The 12,120-nt window shown below is 36.2% G+C and overlaps 1 protein-coding gene across 1 annotated transcript in view; it reads left to right on the top strand.

The window, feature by feature from the left end:
- The window catches only part of DPYD (dihydropyrimidine dehydrogenase), a 560,719-nt gene that overhangs the window by 492,935 nt on the left and 55,664 nt on the right, over positions 1-12,120 (top strand). The window contains exon 20 of the mRNA XM_070941074.1: positions 5,763-5,942. Within this exon, the coding sequence (XP_070797175.1) occupies positions 5,763-5,942 (180 nt within the window). The remainder of the gene's footprint in view (positions 1-5,762; positions 5,943-12,120) is intronic.

The following is a 12,120-nucleotide window of genomic DNA, read 5'->3' as shown; positions in this document are numbered from 1 at the left end:
AAAAAACCCCAACAACCACCACCATTCAATAGTCCTTGTTCATGTTGGGTTCCAATATCTTAGCAATGAATTTAGGGAATTGCTTTCTATCAGGTCATCTTATTGGTTCTTTTTGTGTACTGTTTTCAGACCAGACCAATTTATTTTTTTAAAAAAATGTTTTAAATATGTAAAACTAACATCAGCATGAGCTCATTGGTCAACTTTTAAAAAAAAACATTTGGGTGGCATTCTTTATTTGAAGGGAGCAAGGAAGAAGAAACCAGGGCATCAATCAAGTGATGTCATGAGCAACCTTCTCTGCAGTCATGTAATTTTGATATGTCTCTACATCAAAAGCAAATTCCATTCAATAATTTTAAAGCAGAGGTATGAAATAATTGTCCTGTTCCAACAGAAATTGACTATAAAGAGAAAAGGCCAGAAAAAAATCATATATAGATTCCTCATCCATGCTTACTGGAACTTTTAATTGTTTCTTAAATTTTGGAAATTACCAGTGAAACAATTAATAGTATTTAATTGGTCTCATGATGCCTTGAGCAAGGATGAAGGAATGCTACAACAAAATTGGTGATGCATGTATTAGGATTAATTTTGTCTTCCAAAACTACTGTAGAACCAAATAAAGGTGAAGATTTATTTATTTATTTATTTATTTATTTATTTATTTATTTGTTTATTTATTTATTTATTTATTTATTGGTTCGATTTATATGCCGCCCTTCTCCAGAGACTCAGGGCGGCTTACAATGCGTTAAGCAATAGCCTTCATACTTTTGTATATACCTGCTTAGTAGGGCTTTCACCCTCCCCCCCCAAAAAAAGCGGTGTTCTTTTTTATACAAAGTCAGTTTATTGCCCCCATAAACCGGGTCCTCATTTTACCTACCTTCGAAAGGATGGAAGGCTGAGTCAGCCTGGTGAGATTTGAACTTACAGTAACTGCAGGCAACTGGTGCTATTTAACAGCACTTTAGTCTGCTGAGCCACCAAGGCTCTTTGGACCAGTTCTGTATTTAATCATTACTGAAAGCTCAGTTGAAATACGAATGGCTTTCATAGTTAAAACAACAAGGACTCTTTGTTTAAAATGAATGTTCTTATCTCAATTCATAGTCATCGCTATGTTTTTTTAAATGTATATTTTATTTAATATACAAAAAATGAATAGAAAAAACACACAAATTTTCATAAACATGAAAGAGGGGCAGCTAAAACATTAGCAGACATATAGAAAAAAACTGAAATAGTAAAGACAGCATTATGTTTCATATGGACTAACATTGGGCAATGCTTCCATTACATAGAGAACCAGTTCATAAGTAGAGAGCAAACATATCATCAGTCCAAGATTCTAAATCTGGAATATCATATTCTTTCCATTGTAACTCTTTCCTACCCTTTTTGTTCTATAAAATATATCAAAGTTCTGGATATATTTTAATATGCAATTCAGCTTCACCTTAGTGTCCCTATATTTATCTTTTCGATCTATATTAAGAAACTTATTAAATAAAAATGGGCAAAACTGGAAGAAGCCCATATTCCATTTATCAATGTCCCGTCAATCATTTTACACTTCCAGTCTTATGAAGTCGATGACCAATCCTTCCAAACTGGAATTTGTAGCTTCACAAATGCTAGGTGCATTTGACTAAAGTATGATATACAATACTCAAAACAAGTTTCAAGTTTTAGTTGGCCTTTTTCTATTTTAATAAGAACTTTATATTTAATGAGGATCAATGCCTCTTGCCTAAAATATTTTAATGTAGTTTTCTGTACTTCCCAAAATATTATCATAAGCTTATGGAAATGGTTTCTTTTGAATTTAAAAAAATTAAGATAGATCTTCTATTAATGCTTTTCTAAAAGTAGGGAAAATTGTTTTAACTTTTTAAACTAAAAACAATACAAAATAAAAAGTGATAAATTTGCTTCCTACGCAATACATGATAATAATACTTCATGCATATTTTTAGTGCTTTATCATTATATTTCAAAGAAAAATCAACCAGTTTAAAAATAAAAATACAAAATAGCTTGTCTATTCTAGGACCTTTCAAAGATACAAAGATATTGAGTAAAGAATTTTCATTGCTTATGCCATCAATATGAAATTGCAAGGTCAAAGGATGACTTCTTAATAGGGTGGCATTTGGAAAGCTCTTTTACTTAACAATCTTCTGTCGTTTAGTTCCAAGGCTGAGCTCAGTCTCCATCTTTTGGAAGAAGCAAAGTGGCATTCTTGTAAATGCTGGAATTTTATCAATTCAACAAAGATCTGCATGAATGTGCTGCCATCGCTACCGCGTAGCTAAAAGAGCCCTGGAAACATCTCCAAAACTCCATTTTGCTGTCCTTTCATAGTTGACATTGTTTTTAAAGGCAATACATGGAGATAAGTCAGTTTTGATAGTATAAATACCATATACAACAATTAACATAGGAGAATAGTCTGTGTTTGCAAGGTACTTCTTTGTATCCTGAAGTCTCGGATGGCAGATGTAAAGAATGGAAACTGTGGACACTGCATTTTGACATAACAAATCTACGGAGAATGTGTACAAAATGATAATATCGCTATGGATTTTGAAGATTACCCACAGGGAACAATTCTATGAAGGAAAACTAAGTGAATTAATCAATAGCGGCTGCCCCAAACTAGTGCTCCTCAAATATATTAAACCAACTTGTATAATTCCCCACAGTAAATTCTGTAATGACATGTGCTAACTATAGTTTTCTAATAAACCATACATCTCATAACAAATCCCAAACCGTGTTATCCTGCCTTTATATTCTTAGTTCAGGAATTTTCTAACCATAGAATCATTCGACTGCTTCCAACTTTGGGAATATAGATCCTTGGGATGAGAAAACATAGTAAAACTACTATTTAATTAATTAATTAATTTAATTTATAGCAATTGATCTCTCCTAAATGATGCATTTCAAAAGGCAGTTTGGGTCAGAGTGAAATCATTCAATGGAACTACTTCAGTGCATGCTTTCGAATCATAACGTAACTCATGTAACTCTACTGCATATTGTTTTGAGGGTCAAACATACTCTGTCTGCCTTAATTTTGTACTAATTGTAGCCATTTCAAGCCCATCAAAACATGTTTATGTTAGTAGCTTTTCCATTATCTGAACATGCTTCTTATCTGCATTCCACAATTTGTTCCTACAGAAATCTCATATTTATAGGCAGATGTCACTATTATCTACAAGCTAGTAGTTGGACCTGATAGCTTCCTGATTTACAATAATTATGCTGTTATTTCAGTTTATCTCATAAATAAATGATAACCATTAATTAGAAATCAAAACTCTTGTATATTTCAAGTGCATGAATATTGTCAAAAAAGAACAAGGTTTCAACAAGGCAATTTGACTTAGTTTAAACATATGGAACATCATAGTTTTATCTACCTATCCAGCATTCCCTTGTTTTTTCCAAAGAAGTAAGGCAAGTGTTCCTCGTATATTTAAAAATTAGAAGCCCTTAGCAAACAAAGACATTTAAATAAATCATTGGTTGAATTTTACAGTTAAATAACCTGTGGAGGAAATTATAAAGATAATCTCTATAATTGTTCTGAAGAAATGGAAAGAGGGAGGAGAGAGAGAGAAAGAAAGAGAAAGAGAGGGAGCGCTTAAATCTATGGGAAGCATAGCAGACCTAATTAATGCTTGCAGTGTTCCTCCAGAGAAACAGGTTTTAAGTAATGTAAATGGGCTGCATAAGAAATGTTCTTGTGCATATTTTATACTTATTCCTTGTTTCTTCCTGCACAGCTGTATGCACATTATTTTAAAGGGTAACATGTATTTTTCCCTCCCGGAATAAAAAGCTTGTAATATAGCATTTGACACCAGAAATGAAAGTTTGATAATGCTATCTGGGATGTTATTAGCTGTGGCCTTGAAAGTTGAATGAGTTAATTATAGATGGCCGTGTCTGTGTCAATGTGTGTGCACGTGGTACATTTAATATCTTTTTTCCCCTTGAGATAGTTGACCATTTTATATTTCTTAACACATGCAAGGATACTTGGCTTGTTTAGGAATAATAAAACCGTTAGTAATACAGTTCACTCATAAAAACATTAGGAAGCTACCATAAGGGGGATCAGGGAGTCCTATGTGCTAACTTAATAGCAGTTTTTTTGAGGTTCCAACTCTATCTGGATATACTGAGAATTGAACCCAGAACTTTGCATGCTAAAGAGATGCTTTGTAACTAAAACCTCAGGAGATGCATAATATATTCTACATCTATATTACATGTTAGATATAAGGATTGCATCTAATAGCATAGGTCAGTGATGGCGAACCTTTTTGGCATTGCGTGCCAAAAGTCTAAGCATGCATGCGCTGTCGCGCTCCCGCGTGCTGGAACCCATAATGCAATGTGCGCCCCTATTTACGCATGTGTGCACGACAACCCCACGCTCCCTCTACACATGCACCCACACTGTGCATGCATGCCCCCCCAATGCGCCCCCCCTACATTTTCCAAGTGGGCTGGCATACCTCTTACTAGATGACAACTAGGTACCGTTCCCTGGTGAGACAGCTGTTCCCCGCCCGGCACATGGCGCTACCAAGATGGCTTAGCTGATGATCAGGGAACTCCAAAGTTTCCTGCTAAACGTGTTCGTTCTCTTGCCCGTCTTCTTTCCCTGTTTAAAAGAGCCGTGCTTGTAGGGGGGAGAGATCTGACTAAAGAGCTGTGCTTTAGCTGTGCTAAAGAGCTGCCCCCTGCCTTCCACGATCTCCAAAGTTCCTCCCCCATGGAATCCTAGCTTTTTCCTGCCTTCCACGATCTCCAAAGTTTCTCCCCCATGGAATCCTAGCTTTTTCCTGCCTTCCACGATCTCCAGAGTTTCTCCCCCATAGAATCCTAGATTTTTCCTGCCTTCCACGAGTTTCTCCCCCGATTGAGTGCCTCCTGCCTTCCGTGCCTCCTCAAATCTTTGCAGTTTCTCCCCCCATCGCGTGCTAGCTTTCTCCTGCTTTCTTGCCACGGAGAGGCATCTGCAGAGGGTAGAACCTACAGAGATTTGGGAAGGCCCTGCCTCCGTTCATGCACGGCAGAGACCAGAAGACCAGCTGGCCGATTGGAGGTGCGCGCATGTGCGGTGGACCTGGGCTGGGGCGACGGCTGGCGTGCTGGCAGAAAGGGCTCTGCGTGCCATCTGTGGCACGCGTGCCATAGGTTCACCATCACGGGCATAGGTATTAGATGGTAGAATATATCTTTTTATTATGGAATGACTTTTGTTATGTGATAGCTTTGCAGTTATTCTGCTCAAGAACAGTAATTTTATCTTCTGATTCTAAAACCTGTATAAAACCCTCATTAACATTACTGGATCCTGCTAATAATTGTGTGCATTGAAATAAAATTTACTGTACTACACATCTATAATTAAAAAATATAGAATACTTGAACTTAACCGAAATGGCAGAACATAAACTATGAAATGTTGATGACTGGTACACTGACCAGTCATCAGCATCAAAGAAAAGGGAGAGAGGGAAAATGCAGAATGGTTTGTTCATTCCTTTCAAACTGTTTATTACTTGCATAATAGATTAGCAGGTGAAACAATCCAGGATCAGTGGATGTCTTATGAAGTCATACATTCTAAGCAGCTGTTGGCTTTGATCATTAGATACCAAGCCTTCTGATCATAATGTCTATAGGAACACATTTCCATAATAACGTTGGATGTCTATCTACTTTAGGTATGCAGTGCAATTCAGAATCAGGACTACACCATAATTGATGATTACTGCACAGGGCTGAAGGCTCTGCTATATCTGGAAAGCCTTGAGGAACTTCAGGACTGGGAAGGACAGAGCCCACCAATCATACAGCATCAGAAAGGAAAACCTGTACCGAAAATTCCTGAGTTGATTGGAAAGGTAGGATAATCGTTTCTTGCTTTGTTTCTTACTATTTAGCTGCGAAAATGTGTTATGTTATATTATGGTGTCGACAATTCTTTTGTTTTTTTGAGGGAAGAAAACGCAATGATCACAATTTCAGCCATGTTTATCTCCTCCATTGCCAAGTTAGACTCAACAAAAATGCCAGTGGTTGCAAAAAGGCTGCTGATGTGGGGCCAATAAACATCTCTGGTGCTGGTTATGTGAGACAAGTGATTGCCTAAGCCCATTGAGCCTTACTGATTACTGAGAAATAAATTTGTTTACTATTGTGATGTGGATTTGGCTAGTATTTTGTACAGATTTACTAAGTAATTGTGAATTATTCATTTGTGTAATTATTCAGATCTTTAGCATAGGGGCAGGCTACAATTTTAAAGCCATAATTTTAAAGCCACCACCCTATGTATTGAAAAATTAGTGGTCCTTTTCCTTAAGTTGCCAAGATCCTCTCATAGTACCAGTCTGAGATAAATTTGTGGTGTTTTCTCTTTCTGTCACTGTGCCTTATAGATGAGATACTATATGTTCATGTTTTTAGCTCAACTGCAAGTTGTACTGGTAAATTCCAGAACCTGAGGATATTGTCTGCATTTTAGAAGAGAAAAGAAGAATAACCATTAATTCATTCATTTCTCACCCAAGACTTTCAGCAGTTAATATCAATTAAAACATCCATGGTAATTATAGAAATAAAACATCCATAGTAAAATTTATTGAAAACTAAATCATAATAAACCAATTAAAATATATATAGTCAATTTTGGTCAAGTTAGCCCCATAATTAGCTGGCATGTTCAACCTCAATAGCATCCAAAGTTTGTCTCCTTTACCTTCCTGAACTGGGCAAGTGCCAGAAGTTTTGTTGGCTAGATAAATTCGAATTGGATTTGGCCATTCTGGAAATAGCTACATATAAAGCCATTGAGGGCTTTATAGAGCAAAACCACATTGTGGCTCAAAAGCTCTGAGTGCCATGTCTGAAAACTGTCGGTATAAAAGTAGTTGTGATTTTTAGTGTGATAAAAGGGAGAATTCTTAATGCATTATTGCATTTATCATATCTCTTTTTAATTAAATGTAAGTCAAAGTCAGATAAAGTCCTCAGCCCAGAAAAATTAACATCTTTGGAAGAAGATAATTCTTGTATAGTATATATAAGAATATATACATATATAATTTTTATTGAAATTATCAAAGTATAAAGTGAAAGTGAAAATAAAGATAGTAGGAGAGTTGGGGAGGGAAAGAATGGGAAGAATGTGTGGAGTAAAGGGGGAAAAGTATTAACTTTTAACTCTTTTCAGCAGAATAGAATAAAAATAATAAAATTTCAGCCTCAACTTTTTACTTTTGCATACTCCGTATAAATATACTATTTCTATAATGGCAAACGTATCTAATCAGCAAATCCCAAAGTCAAATTTTCATATATATTTTTTCTGTCTTGACCACAAACTCTAGAAACAGTTTCCAAGTAGAAACACATTTGGATGTATTCTTTTCTTTGATTAAAACTGTTTGACCATTTCTGCTAGCTCCATCAGTTCTTCCAGCCATTCTTCCATTGTGTCTGTTTCCATGTGGGAATTAATGCATCTTTTCATAATTCTTGAACAGCCACTTCCAATTCAAGAGAAGCAATATGTTGTTGTTTCTCTCTTATTAATCATGGAAGCGAGTGAAAAACTTTGGGTCGAGTTTATTGTACTTTTTGTAAATGACATTCAAAATTTCAGGGTTTTCCATACTGAATCAATCAATGATAAAGAGATTAAATAACAATCAGATAAAAAATATAACATTTAACAATTTAAGGAAATTCTACGAATAGGGGATACAGCACGTTCTTTTATTCATTTCAGTAGAGAGTGTTGTAAGAAAACTTTCAAGTGAAGATAGATTCTTAATCTTCTTTTTCCCCTGCAACCCCAAATCAATCAACCCAAGGTGCTCAGGAGATGGACAACTGCTATTTGATGAAAAGATATTTAAACAAGAAAATGACTTGACAGATGTCAATCCTGTCAAGCTAATCTATTAGCGTGTAGTGGCATGCAAAACATTACGAATTCAAAATACTGCTTTCAGATCAAAACAGTCTCTCTTCACTGGCAGTACTTTGACATTGCTCTGACCATATGATAAGTATTTCATACTTAAACTTAAACTTCCTCCAATCATCGCCTAGTATTTCACGAGCCCAAATGCCAGGAATGGATTTGACAAGAATATAGTAGCATTCAGTTCTATATAGAAAAACACTTAACCAAATTAAGGATCAGGTTCATTTTTAACTATTTAAACCCATTTAACACAGCAGGATCAAAGATTATATTTGCCTCTCCTATTGCAAATTAGGATAACCAGCACAATTCAGTTCATATACAATTGATTGGGCTGACACAACACAGTAAACTTTTCCTTCCATCCAAATTTTGGTTTATAAACTACAACAGTAGAATTTATACAGTATGCTAAGCCAAAACCAAACATTAATTACCTACCAGAATCCATATATTTGGTCATTAAAAGAAAAACAACATATTTTTAAATGATTCATTATTTTTGAGATTTCAAAGTCTCTGAAGATTTTCATACCGTTCATTAAATTCCATCTAGTCCTACCACATCTGTTTCAAGTTGACGAAAGTTATTTTCTGCATCTAGTGCTTCTGGCCTTTATAGCAATAGCAGTTAGACTTATATACCAATTTACAGTGCTTTACAGCCCTCTCTAAGCGGTTTATAGAGTCAGCATATTGCCCCCAACAATTTGGGTCCTCATTTTACCCACCTCGGAAGGATGGAAAGCTGAGTCAACCTTGAGTCTGGTGAGATTTGAACTGCCAAATCGCAGGCAGCTGGCAGTCAGCAGAAGTAGCTTGCAGTATTGCACTCTAGCCAGTACAGCTCATGAAAATAAATGAAAATAAATAAATAAATAAATAAATAAATAAATAAATAAATAAATAAATAAATAAATAAATATGATTAATTATGGGCTGAAAGAGACAATCCGTTGGTGGACCCCTGTTCAAAAAGCATTCAAGGCAATTAAAGTTCTGCACTAGCATGATCCCTTTTAAAAATTATGTTACCTCTTAGAAGCTGTTTTCCACTTTCCAATGTTTAAAGTCATCCTCAGATAGGGTTTTGCTATCTAGATGCTCAGTATGACTTGTTCCTAAGCGTGGAATGGAAGTGGAGTTTTATCTGATTTTACACTATTAAAGTAGCAGTTTTCTTCTGTTGCAAGAGATCACAGGTTTAGATAACATTTGTGTAATCAAAATCCAATATTGATTGTCACACAAATGATTTATCCCTGAAATAGTATGCAGTCATGGTTAGTTTGCAAGAGTTTCAAGGAAAGCTAGTTACAAGAGACTAGAAAACGAAGCAGATGTTCTTTGTAGCCAAATTTCTGAACAGCATATTTCTGAATTATGAGTTGCCAGGGAATAATGGTTCGGGAAGGCTATTGCCTCCACTTCCAACTTGTGGGTTTTTCAAGTGGCATTTGGCTAGCCACTATTTTAATATTGATATATGCTGGGTTGGAACAATATTGGGTATTTGTTTAGGTAGTTACTGATCTGATCCAGCATATATCACTCTGAACCAGAGTTTGGTGACTAAGACAGTATGATAACTCAGTGAACAGATATTGAGAGATCGAGGTATAGGGGGAAAAAACAGATAACTCTCAAAATCCTATACAGTGGATGTTGCCCTGAGCTCAATAGGGAATGGATCCTGAAATGTGCACAGAATAGCAGCTCAATGGTATATTTTATTTCCCAATATTTCCCAAAAACCACTAACAAAATTACAATCCAAAAGCATGACTATTGCTGAGTTAAAAAGTTATTGGAATTTAATCCCAGTTGAGTGTAGACAGCAGGTGTAAGCAAGTTGATGGTTACCAGATTTCTGCAGGATAGGAGCCCCAGAAATGGCAAGAGATTCTGGGAATTATATTCCAAACCACCTGGATGATATCTACTTATGAAGCTGTGTTTGAATAAAAACTCACACAGAGACACAGCAGGGGTGAAATTCAGCAGGTTCTAACAGGTTCTGGAGAACCGGTAGCGGAAATTTTGAGCAGTTCCGAGAACCGGTAGCGGAAATTTTGAGTAGTTTGGAGAACTGGCAATAGCCACCTCTGGCTGCCCCAGAGTTGGGTGGAAATGGAGATTTTGTGGCATCCTTCCCCTGGAGTGGGATGGAAATGGAGATTTTACAGTATCTTTCCCCTGCCACGCCCACCAAGCCACACCCACCAAGCCATACCACGCCCACCAAGCCACGCCCACAGAACCGGTAGTGAAAAAATTGGATTTCACCACTGAGACACAGTATATCATGCAAAAAATAATAATAATTCTTGTGTGATCTACAGTAACTCAGTTTTTGTGGCATTTACAATCTATATTCATGAAATGTAGCTTTCTATCTTCTAGTGTTTTGTTGGTGGATTTTGTAGACACACGGTGCATATCCTTCCGCAAAAGCTCCTGGAATCACTGAACCATAGATTTCATTGAGTAATTATGGGTATATTGAAGACAGGATCATTGTGTCCTGAAAGGAAGGGAAGAGAATACTTTGAGTCTCTTAACTTCTTGATGGAAGAAAGGAATAGAAATATAATAAATATGATAGAAATAGAACAATGCCGTATCGTGAACACACAACCAGAATTTTCTTTTTATGAAATCAGCCATCTCTGTTAAATATATAGTGTTTGCATTTATGTGCCTTTAAAACCAAATTGCAGTACTGACAAAGCCTGCTTAAGCACTCTCAATGACATGATTTCTATCACCACCCACCCACCACTTTCTTCATTCTTTTGTGACATCAGTTTCAGGTTTAAGCTTCTTTTGTCTTATTAATGTGTCTTTTAAGTAGTTTTTCATACATTACCTCTATAAAAAGCGAATTATTGATATAGTGACAAGCTAAGAACACTATGAATTGCAGTGTCTCCTCCCCACTCATTCAAAACACGGTGAAAAATATTCTCTATCAATGGCTATTTTGCATATTATAAAAGAGGGAAGTCTTGAAGTTTCTTTGGATGAAATGAGTTGTAAATTTCTATGAAGGAAAGTTAATGGGGTGGAGCAAGGGCCAAAGGAGTTTGGCACTAATCTAGGTTTAGCTACATAATATTATTTGTTGAAAGAAAAACTGCTTAATTAAATTTAAAAAGTCAGGAATATTGTATTCTCCAGAGTGTAGTGATAGGATTGTCTTTACAATCGAAAGGTAATGTTATAATTTTCAGAGCTTCACAAAGAACAAAGAACCTTTTCTAGCCTTTCTCTGAAAAGAACTTCAGTCTTCAGCAATGATAAGCAGAGATTTGAAGGTATCTGACATGCCAAATCCCATTCTTTTGTAAATCTTGGCTTTATACAACATTTTCAACCATGTTATATTAGATTTTTTGAAGGATAATCAATAGGCATGATGTATATCTGAAAGCACTGTTCAAAGTGAATCTCTTCCAGAAGCCAGAAACAAAAGCATGGGTTTTCTGCTTAAAATCTACTCCTAGCAGAGGGGGAGGCAAAAGCCGCTGGGGAGCAAATTAAAATCGGGCTCTGTCCATGGCTCTCCTCAGTGAAAGCAAAAGTCACCCTGAGCCTGCTGTAACTTATTCCAGCTGGCAAGAGTCCCTTAGGAGACCTCTTGCAAATTGGGAATGTTTAAGGATGGCAGCTACGTGAAGAGAATTCTTACACATGGCTATGGAGAATTACTTTCTAGGTTCTCGGCTTCATTGGTTAGTGAACAGAAAAGGAAAGATAGGACTCAGTGTCTAAATCATAAGGCTATCCAGCACTCTTGTTCTGTGTTGCTGATGCGATCTTTTCAAAGACATTAATAAATTTAAGGATTCCAATAAGAAAACAAGATTATAAGTCAAATCCATGTCTGAACTAGAGATGATCTATGAAGGTCTAAAACAAAAGGTTGACCTCTGCTCTTCCACTCTAGCAAGGTTTTTTTAAAAAAATGATTGGAAATTTCCTCTTAAGTGTGCTAAGCTTAGGTGTCAAGTCTGGTTAATAGGCTCAGTTCTCCAATTCAACACTGAAAATCCTGGTGTCAGGCAATCTATACAACCTACAAGAAG

Source organism: Pituophis catenifer, unplaced genomic scaffold, assembly GCF_029215685.1.
Source record: "Pituophis catenifer annectens isolate HBS135680 unplaced genomic scaffold, rPitCat1.0.hap2 SCAF_3, whole genome shotgun sequence".
Taxonomy (NCBI): domain Eukaryota; kingdom Metazoa; phylum Chordata; class Lepidosauria; order Squamata; family Colubridae; genus Pituophis; species Pituophis catenifer.
The sequence above is the reverse complement of the archived record's forward strand: the minus strand, read 5'-3'. Positions and strand labels throughout refer to the sequence as shown.